Genomic DNA, 20982 nt, shown 5'->3' with positions numbered 1-20982 from the left:
CCCACACCCAGAATGTATTCTAGGAATATGCTGATTAGTTCACAATAAAGCGGATAGTTTCACAACTCAGCTTTTTCAGAAATCTTAAAGGTTACAAAGTTAATATTGTTATCTCGTATCTCGTAACTTTGCTGTCAGGGACAAAATATGCAACCCTGACCTTGAACTGTTGTTTGTCACCCTACGGCCACACTACCTTCCTAGGGAACTTACCAACATTTTTGTATGTGTTGTGTATATCCCCCCAAGTGGGAATGCTACCAGAGCAGCCAGCCAGAGCTCAGATTGTGTTCACCACCATCTCCAGAACAAACCTGACGCTCCTGTTTTTAAACTAGGTGATTTTAACCATTGCATCTTGGATAAATGTTTACCAGTATGTGAAATGCGGTACTGGGAACAATAACATTCTGGATAAATACTATGGTAATGTCAAAGATGCCTACACGGCATCCCCATGGCTATGGGGTGGCAGGGGTGGACCATCATCCATGTTGCTGTGGCTGGGGGGTCCCCAGGACCTGGGAGCTGTGGCCCAGGGGGGTTCTCCTGCATGCCCAACAGGTCCGGGCTGGTGTGGTGGCTCTTGGTGGGCTACGGGGGCTGGATTGGCCGTCCTGGTGGGCGCTGTGGCTGTGGTGCAGGCTGGTGGTATGTGGTGGCTCTGTCCTGGTGGGTTGTCAGGACGCATTGCGGGGTGTGGGGGCCTTGGGTGTGCTGTGCTCGCCTGGGGCCTGGTGCGGGGGGTATGTGAGGTGCCTCCCTGTCGGCGTCGCCGGGCCCCACCACACTGTCCATTTTTACCCTCTGGACTCGCATTGGGTCCTGGTTCCAATTTCCTATGGCCGGCTCCCGGTGGTGGCCTGCTTTGTGCTGGGCTGGTTGCCATCACTTCGGTGGGCCGCTCGGCCCCTGTGTCTGGCTTCCTGGCTGCGTGGGGCCGTTGGCCCCCTCGGCGGTGGGGGAGGTGGTGGGGGTGGGTGGACGGGGTGGTGGGGTGGGGGGTTTGGTGGGGGCTGGGGTGGGTGGGGTTGGGGTTTGGGTGGCGGGTGGGTCCTCGTGCCCTGGGCCGCCTGGGTCGGTCTTGGCGCGCTGGGGGTGTTGGTAGCTGCTCCCTCTTGTTCTCCGGGTCTGCGTGGTTCATGGTGGCCCCGGTGGCTCTTTGGGGGCGCCACCCCGTGGCTCCTGTGGCCCGGGGGGAGGGGTGCCCTCTTGGCTTGGCCCTGCCTTGCCGTGATTGCTGTTCTGGGCTTCGGGGTTCTTCACACTTGCATGTTCGATCAGGTTTCGCCAGCCCCTGCCTACCATTGTCAGCGAATGATGGGACCTGCCAGAATGTGCTGAGAATCTCTCCAGAGTCTCTACCCTAAACTCATTCTCTCTTTCACTAGTATCCTCTTCTGGCCTATTCTATTCTATACTGTCAAGACATCCACAATTATGGTGCTCAGTACCATTTGTTTAATTATTCATTTATTGAATCTCTTTTTCTTTTGTGTTGTTTTTTTTTTTTGTTGTTTGGCTTTTTTTTCTGTTTTATTGATGGGCAGTTAGTAGTTGGGAATAACACACCACCTCACAATCTTTAATTGCAATAGCACCACCTGTTAGTTTCTATCCCTGTTCATCCTGTTCGTCCTGTTCGTCCTGTCCAGTCTTTGTTTCCCCCACACATCACTGAGGTGTAGCACTGCCCTCCCTGGCTCATAATAGGGAATTCTAATTAAGAACGTCTGCTTAGCTTTCAGGGAGGGCTGGTGATGGTCACACACATGCACTAAATATTAAAATATTTGGCTGCAAGACTAAAATATGCATCAATCTCATATAATGTTGACACCTCTTTTGTGGAGTTAAACAATGAGAATTACATGCAGACAAAAAAAAAAAAAAAGATGCCTACACGGCAAGAGCAAGACCCCCTCTCAGTAATTCTGATCACAACACAATTCATTTGCTCCCCACTTATTGATCTCTTTTCAAGTCAAACAAACCTGAACTAGGTACTGCAAAGGTGTGGTCCGACATGAAAAAAGAGGAGCTGAAGGGCTGTTTCCTGTGCATGGACTGGGACGTTTTCTTCGAGGACGGCGATATAAATGCTGCTACTGACTCAATCACTGCTTATATCTCCTATTGTGCTGACTGAATTATACCAAACAAAACTGTTAAGATATACCCTAACAATAAACCGTACATCACAAGGGAAGCAAAGGAGTGTATAAAGAGGGAAAAAATTAGCCTTTAGGAGATAAGGCAGGAGTCAGGGCTGCACAAAAGGACCTCAACCAGCAGCTAAGAACATCACGGCTGCAGCATAAGGAGAGGGCAGAACAGGAGCTGTCGAAATCCAATACTAAGAAACTGTGGGACTCTATCCAAGGCATGACCAACATGGACACTACAAGGAAGGCCTTGTATGCTCAGAATGAAACTGCAAGAGCAAATGAGTTAAATAACTTTCATTTGCGGTTTGAAGTGGACAATGTCGGGGAATCCAATGCAATTTTAGAGAATGTATGCTGCAGAGTGGATAAGGACAGAATAGTTATTGACCATCAGTCTGTCACTAATGTTTTTAAATCCTTAAAAATTGGAAAAAAAAATGGGACCTGATAAGATGCCAGCTTTCCTGCTGAAAACATTTGCAGAAGAGCTCACACCAGTCTGGCATCGACTTTTTCAGCTCTCCATAGATACACACTCCGTACCAGAGCTTTGGAAGAAGTCTGTGATAATACCAGTCCCAAAAAAAGCATGTCCCCAGGTGGACAAGGATTATCGACCTGTGGCTCTGACCTCTATTGTTATGAAATCCCTGGAGAGGCTCCTACTGGATCTCTTACGTACAGAGGTGGAGCCATCGCTCGATCCTCTTCAGTTTGCCTATTCGAGAAAATGCAGCACTTGTGATGCCATGGCCACTGTGATGCACCTGACTTTAAAGCACTTAGAAAACCCTGCAGCATATGTCAGGCTGCTTTTTATTGATTTTAGTTCTGCTTTTAACTCCATTCAATCACACATTCTTCTCAGAAAAATGGTTGAGCTAAATGTAAACCCATTTCTTATAAGGGTGGTATTATTCCTTTCTTTCAAATCGTTCACAGCATGTGAAATTTAACTCTGTCCTCTCCAGTACAGCGGTAAGTAGCACGGGGGTCCCCCAGGGGTGCGTCAGTTCACCCTTCCTCTTCACTCTGTACACCAACGACTGTGTCAGCACTCAGCCAAATCAATTCATTGTCAAGTTCTCGGACGATACTGTTATTCTCAATTTGCTTACCCAAAATCCAGACAGTCATAAAACTGCTGTGGATAAATTTGTTCATTGGTGTGACAACAACAAACTGCAGATTAACACGGAAAAAACTGTTGAGATGCTGATCGACCCCAAATCAGTAGGTGACCATTGTAAATGTCAGATAAATTGTATTATTATTCTCCTGCACAATATTGTTTATGTATTAAGAAGACATTGTAGTCCTGCAGTGCCACCTTGTGGTCTGTTCCGCTTTTATTTTGTTAAGCGAGCGTTTCTTCTTCTTCTGCGGTTTTTGTGATGCCGAACTTCCTGTTTCTTTGTCTAAACAACGTTGTGCTCACGCATCGTCGGAGAAACGGTAAAAAACTGTCTAACTTTGAACTTTGATCTTGATTATCTTATCTTGTTATCTTGTCTCAGTAAAAATGTTAAAACAACGAAAAGAATGAAAAACTATGCTGAGGCTATTCAATGATTGAACTACAAATTTTACAAGCTGCTGTCCTGTTGAATGTACCGTACACTTGTACTCAGTTCAGTTTAGTGCAGTATACCATTTTTGCAGCTACCAAGGACATTGACACAGATATTAATAACATGCTGAATTTCTATGATAGTACAAATGAAGGCATCAGATTATTTATGAGTAAACACTTTATTAGAGTTTTTTATTTTGGTTTTTTAGCTCTGCATTAACATTATTCACGGCTCATATTCTTGTAGTGAACTAGTTATCAAGCCATATTTACTCTGCCAAGGAACACGGTGGAGTTATGTGACAATCGGTGTTGGCTTGTCCGTCTGTCTGTCAGCAACACTCAAAAAAGGACTAATAGATTTGGGTGAAATTTTCAGGGAAGGTCAGAAATGACACAAGAACCAAGTGAATCGATTTTGGCAGTGATGCACCTTATAGTCTGGATCCACAGATTTGTTAAAGATTTATGTATCATTGCGAGGTAGCAGCACAACGTCACTGTAACTATGACTACAAGTGAACACTACGCCAGCTGCCTACTGACGATCACATGATTGCGATCCTGCTACAAATCCACCGCTGTGGACTTATTGGGACTTATCTGATGGAAATGATTCAAGGAAAAATTGAAAATTGAAAATTAACCAATGAAAATCAAACATTGCTTTTGAACCGTGGTTCAACAGAATTAAAAAAAAAAAAAAAACTCATGAAACAGGCCTGGACAAAAATGCTTGTACCCATAGAAAAGACTGAAAATAATGTGACCATAGGGACATGTTCAATCAAGATGTGTCATCTAATTAGCATCACAGGTGTCTACAAACTTGTAATCAGTCAGTCGGTCTATTTATAGGGTTACAAGTAGTCACTGCGCTGTTTGGTGACATGGTGTGTACCACACTAAACATGGACCAGAGGAAGCAAAGGAGAGAGTTGTCTCAGGAGATTAGAAAGAAAATTATAGACAAGTATGTTAAAGGTAAAGGCTATAAGACCATCTCCAAGCAGCTTGAAGTTCCTGTGACTACAGTTGCACATATTATTCAGAAATTCAGAAACTTGTAGCACGGGGCCAGTGGTGGCACAATGGTTAAGTCTCTGGACTACTAATCAGAAGGTCAGTGGTTCAAACCCCAATGCGGCCACTGTTGGGCCTTTGAGCAAGGCCCTTAACCCTTCCTGCTCCAGCCTGACCCTGCGCTCTGACTCCCCCAATTGGGGGGGATATGCGAAAATCAGAATTTCCCCTCGTGGGATTAATAAGGGATACTAAAATAATAAAATTTAAAAAATGTAAGATCCATGGGCTGTAGCCAACCTCCCTGGATGTGGCGCAGGAGGAAAATTGATGACAAATGGTAATAAAAGAGCCCAGAACAACCTCTAAAGACATTAAAGGTGAACTCCAAGGTCAAGGTGCATCACTGTCAGATCGCACCATTCGTCGTTGTTTGAGTGGACTTCATGGGAGACGACCAAGGAGGGCTCTGTTGTTGAAAACAAATTATAAAAAAGCCAGACTGGAATTTGCCAAACTGCATGTTGACAAGCTTCTGGGAGAATGTCCTATGGACAGACAAGACAAAACTGAAACTTTTTGGCAAGGCACATCAGCTCTATGTTCACAGACGCAAAAATGAAGCATATCAAGAAGAACAGAATAGAATAGAATAGTCACTTTATTGTCAACCAGAACATACACTAGTTGGTGCACGTTATGACTAAAATTCCGATGCAACAAGCTCGCCATCGGACTGATAAATACAAAAACAAACAAAAAACAGTTCTAAATAGAAACAATTCCAATATATACATGTAACCAACTATATAAATATATATATAAATATGTATATATAAATACATAAACACACACACACACACACACACACACATATATATATATATATATATATATTATATATATATATATATATATATATATATATATATATATATATATATATATATATATATGTACAGTGGGTACGGAAAGTATTCAGACCCCTTTGAAGTTTTCACTCTTTGTTTCATTGCAGCCATTTGCTAAAATCAAAAAAGTTAATTTTATTTCTCATTAATGTACACTCAGCACCCTATCTTGACAGAAAGAAACAAATGTAGAAATTTTTGCAAATTTATTAAAAAAGAAAAACTGAAATATCACACGGTCATAAGTATTCAGACCCTTTACTGTGACACTCATATTTAACGCACCTGCGGTCCATTTCTTCTGATCCTCTGAGATGGTTCTACTTCTTCATTGGAGTCCAGCTGTGTTTAATTAAACTGATTGGACTTGATTAGGAAAGGCACACATTTGTCTATATAAGACCTTACAGCTCACAGTGCATGTCAGAGCAAATGAGAATCATGAGGTCGAGGAACTGCCCAAGGAGCTCAGAGACAGAATTGTGGCAAGGCACAGATCTGGCCAAGGTTACAAAAGAATTTCTGCAGCACTCAAGGTTCCTAAGAGCACAGTGGCCTCTATAATCCTTAAATGGAAGAAGTTTGGGACGACCAGAACTCTTCCTAGACCTGGCCATCCAGCCAAACTGAGCAATCGTGGGAGAAGAGCCTTGGTGAGAGAGGTAAAGAAGAACCCAAAGATCACCGTGGCTGAGCTCCAGAGATGCAGCAGGGAGATGGGAGAAAGTTCCACAAAGTCAACTATCACTGCAGCCCTCCACCAGTCGGGCCTTTATGGCAGAGTGGCCCGACGGAAGCCTCTCCTCAGTGCAAGACATATAAAAGCCCGCATAGAGTTTGCCAAAAAACACATGAAGGACTCCCAGACTATGAGAAATAAGATTCTCTGGTCTGATGAGACCAAGATTGAACTTTTTGGCGTTAATTCTAAGCGGTATGTGTGGAGAAAACCAGGCACTGCTCATCACCTGCCCAATACCATCCCAACAGTGAAACATGGTGGTGGCAGCATCATGTTATGGGGGTGTTTTTCAGCTGCAGGGACAGGACGACTGGTTGCAATTGAAGGAAAGATGAATGCGGTCAAGTACAGAGATATCCTGGAAGAAAACCTCTTCCAGAGTGCTCTGGACCTCAGACTGGGCCGAAGGTTCACCTTCCAACAAGACAATGACCCTAAGCACACAGCTAAAATAACAAAGGAGTGGCTTCGGAACAACTCTGTGACCATTCTTGACTGGCCCAGCCAGAGCCCTGACCTAAACCCAATTGAGCATCTCTGGAGAGATCTGAAAATGGCTGTCCACCAAGGTTAACCATCCAACCTGACAGAACTGGAGAGGATCCGCAAGGAAGAATGGCAGAGGATCCCCAAATCCAGGTGTGAAAAACTTGTTGCATCATTCCCAAGAAGACTCATGGCTGTACTAGCTCAAAAGGGTGCTTCTACTCAATACCGAGCAAAGGGTCTGAATACTTATGACCATGTGATATTTCAGTTTTTCTTTTTTAATAAATTTGCAAAAAATTTCTACATCTGTTTTTTTCTGTCAAGATAGGGTGCTGAGTGTACATTAATGAGAAATAAAATGAACTTTTTTGATTTTAGCAAATGGCTGCAATGAAACAATGAAAAATTTAAAGGGGTCTGAATACTTTCCGTACCCACTGTATATATATATATATATATATATATATATATATATATATATATATATATATATATATATATATATATATATATATATATATATACAGTGGGTACGGAAAGTATTCAGTATCTAGAATTCTGGAATGATACTGAATATATTGAATGAAAGTCGGAATATATTGAATGCAACTGAATATATATAATGAAACTGAATATATGGAATGAAAATCCGAATATATGGAATGAAAGGCTGAACATTATATATATTCTGACTTTCATTCAATATATTCCGACTTTCATCCAATATTCTTCTCTGCCGTCCTCACCACCCTCTGCAGCAACTTCCTATCTAGGCCCTGGAGCTACCAAATCAGATGGAGATGCAGCTGGTCAGCATGCTCTCTATGGTGCCTCTGTAGAAGGTGGTCAGGACAGGAGGGGACAGCTGTGCTCTCTTCATCATTCGCAGGAAGTGCAGATGCTGCTGAGCTCATTTGACCAGTGATGATGTGTGTAATGACCAGTCCAGACTGTTCGTAATGTGCACTCCCAGAAATTTGGTGCTGCTGACCACCTCCACAGTTTTATTGTCAATGTGAGAGGTGAATGGCTGGGCTGCTTCGTCCTGAAGTCGATGATTAACTCCTTGGTCTTCTCGACATTCAGAAGCAGATTGTTCACGCTGCACCAGTCCACCAGCCGCTTCACCTCCTCTCTGTAGGACAGATTGTAGTTGTCCCGAATGAGACCCATTACTGTTGTGTCATCTGCATACTTATTGATGTGGTTCGAGGCGGATGCAGAGCAGCAATCATGTGTCAGCAGCGTGAACAGTAGTGGGCTCAGAACACAATCCTGTGGGCATCCGATGGAGACAGAGATGGAGCTGGAGATGGTGTTTCCCACTCTCACTGACTGTGGTCTGTTAGTGAGGAAGTCTAGCAGCCAGTTGCACATTGGGGTGTTGATACCCAGTGGACTCAGTTTGCTTACCAGCTGCTGGGGGATGATCATGTTAAATGCTGAACTGACGTCTGCCAGCAGCATTCGCACATAGGTGTTTTTGTCCTCCAGATGTGCCAGGCTCAGATGGAGAGCAGTTTGGCCGGTAAGAAAACTGATACGGGTCGAGTCCAGGGGACAGTGTGGTGGTCCTTTACCAGCCTCTCAAAGCACTTCATCATGATGGGTGTAAGTGCCACAGGGCGGTAGTCGTTGAGGCAGGTGATGGTGGATTTTTTGGGCACTGGTATGATGAAAAGAAAAGAACACTGTCCCTACTGTGAAACATGGAGGAGGCTCTGTTATGTTCTGGGGCTGCTTTGCTGCATCTGGCACAGGCTGTCTTGAAGGGTACAATGAAAGCTCTTGACTATCAAGGTATTCTAGAGAGAAATATGCTGCCCAGTGTCAGAAAGCTTGGTCTCAGTCGCAGGTCATGGGTCTTGCAACAGGATAATGACCCAAAACACACACAGCTAAAAAGACCCAAGAATGGCTAAGAGGAAAACATTGGACTATTCTGAAGTGGCCTTCTATGAGCCCTGATCTAAATCCTATTGAACATCTGTGGAAGGAGCTGAAACATGCCGTCTGGAGAGTCCACCTTTCAAACCTGAGACAACTGGAGCAGTCTGCTCATGAGGAGTGGAACAAAATACCTGCTGAGAAGTGCAGAAGTCTCATTGACAGTTACAAAAATTGTTTGATTGCAGTGATTGCCTCAAAAGGTTGTGCAACAACATATTAAGCTAAGGGTACCATCATTTTTGTCCAGGCTTGTTTCATGAGTTTATTTTAAAAAATAATTCTGTTAAACCACGCTTCAAAAGCAATGTCTGATTTTCATTGGTTAATTTTCATCGAGTTTTTATTTATTATTACTTTTGTCAGATTGAAATTATTTCTGTGACCATTCTTTCATTAACCGAGGGTTACCAACAGTTTTGTCCACATGTGTAGTTCATTAAACAAAGCTTTGATTCAGAGAATTTTGGCTCGAGGAATTTTAGTAATCGAATTACTCGAATAACTCAAGGAATCATTTCAGTCATAGTGGCTACTTTGAAAGATATAAATTTCACACTTTTTTGTTTACTACATAATTCCATATGTGTTCATTCATAGTTTGGGTGCCTTCAGTGACAATCTACATAGTAAATAGTCATGAAAAAAAGAAACAACATTAAATGAGAAGGTGTGTCCAAACTTTTGACTGGTAATGTATATATCTATTCATTGATTCAGTCATCAAATATGTCACCAAAATTTATTTGAATTGAAAAACTTTGATTATTTTGTCAAATACTGCTCTTTGACAAAAATGCGATAAATCATGATGAATTAATTACAAAGCCTCTAATTAATGAGATTACTTTTTTAATCACACACTAGTTAATATCTGTTAAATACAAATATTGCATGTTAATATCATATGACAAAAAAGAGCGGAACCAGGGTTATGTAATAATACACATTTGTTATGAATACAAATTAACTTCTGCCTAAAAGTAAAGTCAATAAAGTCATCCTTAAATAGCCCAGGACTCGTTGGACTAGAGTCTTGTACTGTCTTGTACTGTGTTCAGTAACATAGAAAAATGGTAATGGTAGCAGAATTGTGAAAAAGCTGAACTGAAGAGACAGGGGCAACGATTCCTCTTTCAGAAAGAAGCTAAACTCTTTTTTAAAAACTGTAGATCATGCAAAGATTTGCCGGTAGATCGCCAAGATAAGAATGTAGACCTGGATATATGCATGACATATCCCTTCTGGATATATTCAATAAACAGCCAAAAGCCTCATTATCTCTGTAGAAAACAAAGGCCAAAAATAATTTGCTGCTTTCTTTCTGAAGGGCCGCACTGCAATAACAACTGGCAGCAATAGTTCATCCATTAGTTCATTGAAATCTCCAAATATAGAACACACACACACACACACACACACACACACACACCTACTATGTGTTTCCTCAGAGTCTTTAATCAGTTCATCCACCTACTGTTCAGAGCCGGTTAAGCTAGCAAGTTTCCAATTATGTGGATGCACTGACAGTGTCTCAGACTCTCAGTTACATACAATCGATGTTACAGCTGATGTTAATCTGCAGCTCTGAATCACACACAAAGAAATCAGTCATCCTGAGACCTCCCTGAGCAAGAGAAGATTCGTGAGAGTGTAAAGGACCAGACTGATCATCTCTCATGTTTCCAATATGAGCATACAAGGAAAACACAGAGGAGTTTGACAATTGTGGTTTTGAGTGAAACAGCAACAACTTTTTGAAGGATTGTGTTACGGTATGGTGGCAAAATCTAACCCAAAATGAGAGTCGCACAGAGCAGACAGCAGACAGACTGGATTTAAACAGGGTTTATTAACAATAATACGAAACTAACTATGATGCCAACTAAGGCCAGAACTCACTACAGATGAGGGAGGGGGGAAGGCAGGCTCCCAGTTGGCGGCAGTTGGAGGGGAGGCACATGCCGGTGCTCACAGCAACTGGCAGAGCGCAGCTGCGGCGGCCAGAGATGACTCTGGGTCCTCTTCAGGGAGCGGGCCACCTGACCACGTCCTCGTCCTCGCTCTGGAGGACGTCTGGGGGGAAAGCAGGCTCCAAGCCCCCCATAATCCTAATGAGCAGTGTATAGATGATGGATGGATGACTGTTAGTCTGTTGATTTCATCAGAGAATGTTCCAATTCATGTTTTGGGTGGTAAATGTGAAGTGACTCTCTCATTGGCTGTCTCATCTGTCACCTGAAAGGCGAATCCTGGATGCAGCGAAACACAACAACCTGATGGGTCACTTCCTGTGGGTGGGCTCTGACAGCTGGGGCGCCAAGATCTCTCCAGTGGTGCAGCAGGAGCAGGTGGCCAAGGGTGCCATCACCATCCTCCCCAAGAGGGCATCAGTGGACGGTGAGGAGGGAAGCCTGACCACACTTTAGAAACCGTGTTGAAAGAGATCATGATTGTAAAGATGCTTTCCTTCTTTCTGCAGCATTCGACCGTTACTTCAAGAGCCGCTCTCTGTCCAACAACCGCAGGAACGTCTGGTTCGCTGAGTTCTGGGAGGAGAACTTTGGCTGTAAGCTGGGAATGCACGGCAAGAGACCTGGCAGCCCCAAGAAATGCACAGGTAGGATCCACAAGTCACAGATGGATATAAACCTCATTATCCCAGCAGAAACTGTTCTCTACCTCCTTCTTCTTCTATCTATCCCTTTTCCATTTTTGCCTCCTGGTTTTGTTGTTTTTTCCTCTATCTCTTTCTCCTTTTTTTTTAATTCGGCTTTGCCTTTCTACAACACGTCCTTCTTTCCTCTTTTGCTTTCTGTTTTCTTCACTGTATATTTTTTTCCTTCTGTCCCTGCGTCTTTCTGTCCTTGCTGGACTTTCTCCTTTTCCTCTGTGGCCCTGTTGTGGGTCAAAGATACAGTCCTGGTTTCTCTGGCCTTAAAGCCTGCTGTTTTGTGGTTTGGGGCTAAAAGGAACTTGGCTTGACTGACAAAGCTAATCAATTACTTTCCTCGTCAGCATTTCCTCAGACACCTTAAAAACTCTCTCTTCTGCATCCCGGCACACTCACAGCTCCTGTAGTCTTCTCCCTAAAGCAAAGACCAAAAATCACATTGTGGAAAACTAATATGTTGCCCTTATTCCACTGTGCTCTCACATTGTAGTAAGAAACCTCTCAAACTATAAAAGCGTGTTTAGGTTAAATTCTCTTTTACTGACTCAGCTGTTCTCAGGCAGCTCTGGGGGCACAAACAAAAAGTAAAACATGGTTTCTTTCTCTGCTGCAGATACAGTGTGAAACTTCTGTCTGTGCAGCTGTTGGTTTTACACTATGTACTTTTAGTAAATATACGACAACAAAACAAAATTAAAATAAAATAAACACAACAAACAAACAAAACAAAACAAAGTAACCCAACATATCTGAAAAGGAATAGGATGAAGCATAAGCTTATTTACACCCTACCCCTTCTCCAGCTCAACCATCAGTCCCTCAGTACTCCACTCCCATAGTTATTTCTGTACATATTTACAAACAAAATATAAAATAAATATGAATAAACAAATATTAAACAATAATAATAATACATTTTATTTGTAATGCACTTTTCATTTCAGCAAAATCTCAGTGCTACATTAAAGATATAAAAGAATAAAAACAAAAAAAAAACAGGTAAAATAAAAATAAAATTTTCAGAGACATGTTTATTTTTTTTGTTAAAAAAGAAGTCTTTAGGTCATTTTTAAAAACATCCACTGTCTGTGAAGTTCTCAGGTGGTCAGGGAGTAGTGGTGTGTGATACTGCAAGATTTGGTATCGATCCGATACCAAGTAAATACAGGTCTAGTATCGCTAATACCGATACCGGTACCGATACTCCAGACTAACTTTTTCAGTAGTAGTGCTTTAAGATAATTTTTTTGCACGTTTACTTTTGTAATGTTAAATATGATCTTTTAGTTCCTCCATGGTTATTGGCTTTGATAATAAAGTGTGACAGACATTGTCAGTTCGTCGGACCCACCTGGTCCCACCTGGTTACAGGTGAAACACCTCACTAGCTGAACATTTGCTTATCAACAGACATTTAGCGATGTTCCCTGAACACCTCACAGCACAGACTGTGGTCGCTGCTGCTCAGTGGCTGGGTGATCAGACAGGTGTGAGAGTAAAATTTACTTTGAAAAGAGTGAGATTAAGTATCCTCATTTCAGAGTAGTCCAAGATGAAAGTGACTGATTTTATCCACGTGTTGTTTTCTGAGTGGAGAAAACAGCGCACATTAGTACACTACGTCTTTTAAGAGCGGAGCACATTTTTAAATTTTAAAGGCCGCAGTCAGTTGTTTTCTTGTAGTGGTTAGAAGCTAAAAATTACGATTGTGATTAATGGTTATTTAATTTTGTAGCCCTGCTATGGCATTAGTCTTTGTGATTGTCTCTGGTTCAGTATCTTCCTGCCTGAAGTCTGATCATCAGCTGGATCTCAGTCGGACTTCTCCTTCTCTGCCTCCTCTTTCCTCAATGTTGATTGAGGAACGTCCAACAGCTAAACAGCTTGTTTTACACATCAGGCAGGAACAGACTGACAGAGCCAGGGAAGAAATTAAAGTTATACTTTCCACCACTGTGATGTATGATGTAGCTAAGCTTGTTTTTCTGGCGCTGCTGAGTCACGTGATGGTACAACATCCAATCACAAGAGGAAGATTAGCTGCTGCTCAGACAGGAGGACCTCTCACAGCCAGGTCGGCTGTTTGTTGAAGCTGCATCAGTGCAGATATACAGGACAGAAACTGAAACTAAAATATCGATATCGTTGCACTGGTATCATTCAATATCAATACCATCCAAATATCGATAATATCGATACCAGTATCGATATTATCGATATTTGGATCGATCCGCCCACCTCTATCAGGGAGGGAGTTCCAGATGCAAGTTGCGGCTGAGTGGAAGGTTCTGGGTCCCATGCTCATGAATTTGGTTCTGGGGGAGTGGAACAGGTAACAGTTCTTGGTGCAGAGGTTTCTTTTGAATGATTGGTAGCAGAAGTAGTCTGGGGCATACACTGATGGGTTAGGAGTGCGATTTTGTACTGAATTCTGAAGGAGACGGTGAGCCAGTGGAGAGAACAGAGGATGTGTGTCATGTGGTCTTGCTTCTGCACTCTCATCAAGATCCTAGCAGCACTGTTTTGAATGTATTGAAGTGTTTGCAGTCTCTTGCTAGGGAGCCTGATGAGAAGTGCATTGCAGTAGTCCAGCCTGAAGGAGACAAAGGAGTGGACGAGTTTCTCTGCATCTCAGACAGGGTGAAGGTGGGACGGAGTTTGGCAATATTTTTGAGGTGGAAAAACAAGGACTTGCATAGATGTTTGAAGGGGTTGCTGAATGTCAGGTGAGGGTCCAGTCTCACACCGAGGTTTGTAACTGCCGATAAGAGGGGAAAATCTTGTCTGAACAAGGTGATGGTGGTTATGGAGGTTGACTGGACCTGTTGAGGGGTGCTGACAAGAATGGCTTCAGTTTTGGAACTGTTTAGCTGGAGAAAGTTTTAACTCATTCAGGCCTTTGCCTCCTCCAAGCAGGTGGTATAATCAGTGATATACCCGTGTCAAATCCCGGTGAATTTGAGTGATCTCTATCACCAGTTTTATGAATTATCCTTATTGCTCTTTTTTGTAGTATTGATAATGACTGTAGTGAACATGTATTGCTCCAGACCTCTGCACAGTAATTTAGATATTAGAATAGAATAGAATAGAATAGAATAGAATAGAATAGAATAGAATAGAATAGAATAGAATAGAATAGAATAGAATAGAATAGCCGCTTTATTGTCAACCAGAACATACACTAGTTGGTGCACGTCAGACTGAAATTTCGATGCAAAAAAGCTCGCCATCGGAATGATGACAAAAAAACAAAACAAAATAACAAAATATTCTGAATAAAAAACAATTTCACTATATACATGTAAAAAAAATTATTTATATATGTGTGTGTGTGTGTGTGTATGTGTATGTGTGTGTGTGTGTGTGTACACACACACACACACACACGTAAACATACACATTCGCACATTTATTTTACAGAGCAGATGTAGCAGCAGTATTACACGTAACATTGCAATGTAGCAGCAGTTATATTTCACAGCGGGTTATGTTTCACAGTGAACTACGGGTGCCGTAGTGGGTTATATTTCATAGTGAACTACAGGTGCCCAGAAGGATTATTTTGAGTTCAAGAGTCTGATGGCTTGGGGAATGAAACTATTACAGAACCTGGCTGTTCTCGTTCTGATGCTGCAGAACCTCCTCCCAGAGGGGAGCAGGGTGAACAGCCCATGGTGGGGGTGAGTGGAGTCTTTGATAATGTTGCGGGCTCTGCTGAGACAGCGCTTGTGTGCAACATCTTGAATGGATGGAAGAGAGGTCCCGATGATCTTCTCTGCCATCCTCACCACCCTCTGCAGCGACTTCCTATCTGAGGCCCTGGAGCTGCCAAACCAGATGGAGATGCAGCTGGTCAGCAGCTCTCTATGGTGCCTCTGTAGAAGGTGGTCAGGACAGGAGGGGACAGCTGTGCTCTCTTCATCATTCGCAGGAAGTGCAGACGTTGCTGAGCCCGTTCAACCAGTGATGATGTGTATTAAAACCACTGAATAGTGTAAGGATGTGGAGTGATCAGTCCAGGCATGTTTTCTGCTCCACATTTTACATTTACTTCAAACAATATGGAATATGTGAATACATCATACAAATGTATCGTATGTTTGTATGTGAAGCTTGAAGATGTTTAAAGTGAGGAAAATAATTATGTCCTTGCTGTACCTGGTAAACTTTTATCCTTTGCTTCCTTCCATGTCTTTGTCTTTCCTGCATGAGTCCGATGAACAGAAGCTGCTGATAGATTCATATGTCAGCCGCTCAGTCTGATCATATGGGGGAATGAACAGCCTTGGCGGAGTACTGTGCTCTCTGAGTGCTTTTCTAGTTTATTTTGTTGGTTATGGGTATTGCTATTGTGTCTGTTTGACTAAAGAGTTCAGTTGCTTTGTTTTTGTTTGGCTAGTTACATAACACTGTTATGCTATATTTGTTTTCATTTGGCTCTATGATTTACCAACATCCACTAGCTCCATTTTCTTTTTGTTAGCACTGTTTTTGCCAGTAAGCAATAAATTGCTTTACCAAAACCAATAAAACCATTTTTTAAAAAATATGCACCCAGCTGACCCTCAAGGCTTGTCATAGCATCCACTTTCTCTTAAAACATAAATAAAAATGCAGCTTGATTATATCAGAACATAATTTTTTTGGGGGGGGCAAAGTTGACAGTTTCTACACCTTGCTGCCCATTGAGATTCCAGTTATGTCACTCTCCCTATTCATTTAGAATTAGCCCCAAAATATGTGTCACGAGAGGGCTGCCAAGTGGCGAAACGTGCAAGTAAGGATTTTGGTTCGATGTAACGACTGTGTGTAGTGATAATTTTTCTTAAATATCAGTGAGCCCTGGTTGTCACATTTTATAATGACCACCCACCATGCGTGCGATTTTCAGATGCAGCGCATTTACTTGCGAGAAAAACGCATCTAATGGACAAGTACCTTTAATGTTAAAAACATGACCATGGCTTTTCACATATGACAACTTGTCATATGTGAAGTGTGACCAGATGCCAATTCTTCGTTTTTATACCAGACCTAGCTCTGACATTTCTTTTGTTTGCGAGAAATGCCGTTGCACTCAGATCGGGTTCACTGCAAAACATCCACGTATTGCTAACAAGTGAAGTCAACTGAAATCAACCAAAGCTGTATAACTAAGACTGTGCAGCTAAACATAACTAAACATAATGTAAATAACCTAACTGTTGTGAAAATATCCTGCAAACTGTGCAAAGTTGATAATGACTCTGCTGCTTCTGCATAGATCAACGTACCCAGTGTTTCCTCTAGGATTTTTTCCTGCAGCGGTAGCAGTCTCATTATCTGCATTATCATTGTTCAAGTGCAATATTTCCAGTGCAATACACCTGTGTACTTTCAGTTCACTGTTGGTGCACTAAATCTGTTTACTTTTACTTTCAGCTCACTTTCTGTTAACCTATTTCTTGTTTATTAGTCTAACTGTTTACATTTTGTGCTTGTGTTATTACTCCGCCAAGCAATGCGGCGGAGTTATGTGATGATCGCCATATGTGAATCCTTCCGTCTGTGCACAACATTGCTCAAAAACAGACAAATGGATTTGGATGAAATTTTCAGGGAAGGTCAGAAATGACACAAGGACCAAGTGATTTGATTTTGCCAGCAATGCGGCTTATAGTCCAGATCCACGGATTTGTTAAAGATTTCCCATAGTGGCTTGCACATCACTGTAACTATGACAAGTTGACACTACGTCATGATCAATCACAACTGATCCTACTACAATAGAATAGAATAGAATGCTTTAATTATCATTATACACACTCAGTGTATAACAAAACTGTTGACAACTCTTGTGATGTATAACAGTGTTCATTTCCTGTATTGCACTTGGGTAAAATGTGCTGGTGAATCTGGAGGTGCGGGCCTGGATGGATCTATATCTCTTTCCTGAGGGCAACAGTGAGAACAGGCTGTATCCTGGGTGTGAACTGTCAGAGGTAATGCTTCTGGCTCTGCGCAGACATCTTGTGTTATAGATGTCTGACAGAGAGGACATCTGTGCTTCTATGATGCTCTGTGCGGACTTCCTGACTCTTTCCAGAGCCCTCTTGTCAGCCTGAGAGCTGCTCTTGTACCACATTAAGATGTTGTCAGTGAGGATGCTTTCTATAGAACAACTGTAGAAGGACAACAGCAGTTCCTGGGACAGGTTGACCTTCCTCAATCACCTTAAAAAGTACAGACGCTGCTGTACATTTTTCACAAGGGCATTGGTGTTAGTGCCCCATGTAAGATCCTGAGAAATGTATGTTCTCATATTATACAAATCCACCTCTGTGGAGTTATCAAGACTTATCCATTGGAAATGATACAAGAAACAATTGATTAAATTGTGGGGGTGTTTCCAAGTACCATCAATTCCTGCTGCCCGCTACATATTAAGGTCATGATGTAGCAAACCATAGCCAGACAATGGTGAAGCATACTGACATTTCACAAAGCCTTTATTTACATTCAGCCGTCAGCCTTATTTTGAACACAAATTCACCTTTCTATACTTCACTCCTTTTCTCAGGAAACACCGTAAGAGCTTGATCCCATTCCAGCTAGGTGCTTACAATTTTAAACACATCCTTTGTGTTAGACATATGATAGGCATATTACTTTATTTTTTTATTTTAGGTACTATACCTTGGCATCCACTTAGACGTTTTACACACATAAGACACTTCACACACACACTTAGACTCTTTGCATTTTGTACTTTGTATTCTTTTTTGACTTCTATTTTACTAATAACCCCCGTGTAATTGTGTATATTCCTCTAACCTTTGTTTATTGTATTGTACTCTGGCAAAAGAATTTCCTCTGGGATCAATAAAGTTGATGTTATCTTATCTTAAATACCCAACATCCAACAGCAGCAGAATCTACAGTATATGAGTGTCCAAGGTGAGAGACCTGTGAGCATTTACACACATGGAACATAGTGGTAATTTCATTAATTACTTGCTTATTTATTACTTTCATTAATTACTTGGAAACAGAATTAGTAAGGATCTAACAAGTCACACTGTTTACTTAAGTAGCGGCCGTCTCAGGTTGAGTCCTGAGCTCCATCACAGCTGTCAGTATATTTTTATTTTACTGTTAGTAGTAATGTAGCAGTTGGATTACCATCACACATAGAATTTTTACTAAAGTCATAAACTGAGCTATTAGTTTATATATATATATATATATATATATATATATATATATATATATATATATATATATATATATATATATATATATATATATATATATATATATATATATATATGTGTTTTTGTGCAGTTATGGTCTTATGATGTTCTCTAATTTTGATCTGCCAATGGGACTTGAGACGGAAATTAGCCGTACGGCTACAATCTATCGTATTTACATGAAAATGTATTTCAATACGAATTGTCCCATTTTAAAAATAAATGAATAAATGAAATGAAATTACTAGTAATTAGTAGTAGCAGTAGTTACTTTGATTAGTTGCTATTTAGTTTAGATTTAGTTTATTGTTTGTTTGATTATTAGGTTATTTTACACATACATGACTTGATTTTCTGTCCAATTTCATGTGTATAATTGCTTGTGTACAATGGCTCTCCTTTTATGTCTGAATGATGCCATTAGGAACATTAATCTAAAAGTGACCTGTGTTTGAATGACAGAATGTCATCATTTTAATGAATTGATGAAGCAGCAATGTTACATATCTCATGTCTGAAAAGAGCTTCAGTGTGTGAACTTGCAAACCAAGTGTATCATTTTTTAGGATGACATTGAAGTCTAAGCATTCAAAAATGCATTAAAAATCCATCCATCCATTCATTATCTATACACCGCTTAATCGTCATTAGGGTCGCAGGGGCACTGCAGCCTATGCCAACTGACTTAGGGTGAAGGCAGGGGACACCTTGGACAGGTCACCAATCTATCATAGGGCTGTACATAGAGACAAACACTCATACTCACATTCACACATATGGACAATTTAGAGTTACCAGTTAACCTCAACATGTTTTTGGACTGTGGGAGGAAGCCGGAGTACCTGGAGAAATCCCACGCATGCACAGGGAGAACATGCAAACTCCGTGCAGAAAGATCCCGGGAAGGTGGGGACGCGAACCGGGGATCTTCTAGCTGCAAGGCGAAAGTGCTAACCACCATAAAAATATGGAAGATTATTAGTCTGGGCTGAACATAAACAGGAATGATCTGACTACTGGATTAAAATGGGTTCTCCCTTCTTGTCCAAGCTGGCATGACCCAGTCCTGCAGCATGGCTACAAACACACAGGGCTCAAAAAAATGTTGAGCAAATGTTAAACCAGACTCAACTTTTGCTGGAAAACAGCATCATCCAGCCAGTCAAATACATGCCAGAAAACACTCCTATTAAATTAATTTTCTACAGTTTACCTTATGATCATTGATGGTAAAACATGAAATAATTGAAGGCAAATATGTAAAATCCTTTATTATATTCTTTATCAAGCTGTTTTCAGTGTTTTGGTGTCTCCTAAATCTACAGTTATTAGTCTGTAATTCAAAATGTTTGAGAGTGAAAAGGAGACAATTTCTGATCAATGATGATTTTGACAATTTTAACCACACCTACAGTTGCCACAGATCCAGTCATTTGAAGAAAATGCTGAAAAAGGAACAAAAATAAAATCTAAACCTGGTGATGTAACCTGGTGAACATGTAAATGCTACAGCAACCAAATACTGTGTATTCTCACTGATGGCACTCCTCAGAGCTTTTGGGATGGCCTTCAAGAGCATGATGATGATGATTTTTAGGTCAAACAAAAATTGATAAAGCAATTGATATACACATGGACTTGACTAGACCTGTGATGGTGGCATCTTACAGGAAGATGTAAGTAGCAGATCCCTTAAAGGTGGAGTATGCTATTTTAATTCATTGCAATCTTTGACAGATTCAGTGAATATCTCCTCATTGTCCACTAGCTGTCCCTTCTGTGTGTGCACTGAGAAAAACATCCTACACAGCTCTGTAAATGAGAAAGACCATGGCTTGGACTGATCCACACAACACTACACCAGCATATCACACACATATTCGAAGCCGTGCATGTTTGGTTTGTTATTTGTTAGACAAATGTCAGTAGATGCTTGTCACTGTTCACCAGCACTAAGATGCTATGACACACCTGTCAATCCATGACAAGTTGTCACTGTAGGTGGTCCATTTCGTCTCCATCCCAGATCTCAACCTTGTTAACAATGTTATTGTTTTACACAGTGCCCCCAAAGTTTGTTCTCCCCAGAAAAACAAACTTTCACTTTGATCATGGCTTTCAGGATTTCAGGCATGAGACGTATGAGGTTCTTGAATATGGATGGTTCTATCTTCCCCGACTCCCGCACAGCATGAGAGTTGAGTTGAGAGTTGAACTCAG

General features: G+C 41.4%; 1 protein-coding gene across 3 annotated transcripts in view; it reads left to right on the top strand.

Annotated features, from left to right (window-relative positions):
- Positions 1-20982, top strand: part of grm8b (glutamate receptor, metabotropic 8b) — a 316080-nt gene that overhangs the window by 156621 nt on the left and 138477 nt on the right. For all 3 annotated transcript variants that reach the window (XM_055008544.1, XM_055008538.1, XM_055008542.1), the window contains 2 exons: positions 11099-11253; positions 11336-11473. In XM_055008544.1, coding sequence (XP_054864519.1) covers positions 11099-11253; positions 11336-11473 — 293 coding nt within the window. The remainder of the gene's footprint in view (positions 1-11098; positions 11254-11335; positions 11474-20982) is intronic.

Source organism: Amphiprion ocellaris, chromosome 3 (assembly GCF_022539595.1).
Source record: "Amphiprion ocellaris isolate individual 3 ecotype Okinawa chromosome 3, ASM2253959v1, whole genome shotgun sequence".
Taxonomy (NCBI): domain Eukaryota; kingdom Metazoa; phylum Chordata; class Actinopteri; family Pomacentridae; genus Amphiprion; species Amphiprion ocellaris.
Note: the sequence above shows the minus strand (reverse complement) of the source record. Positions and strands in the feature narration are given on the sequence as shown.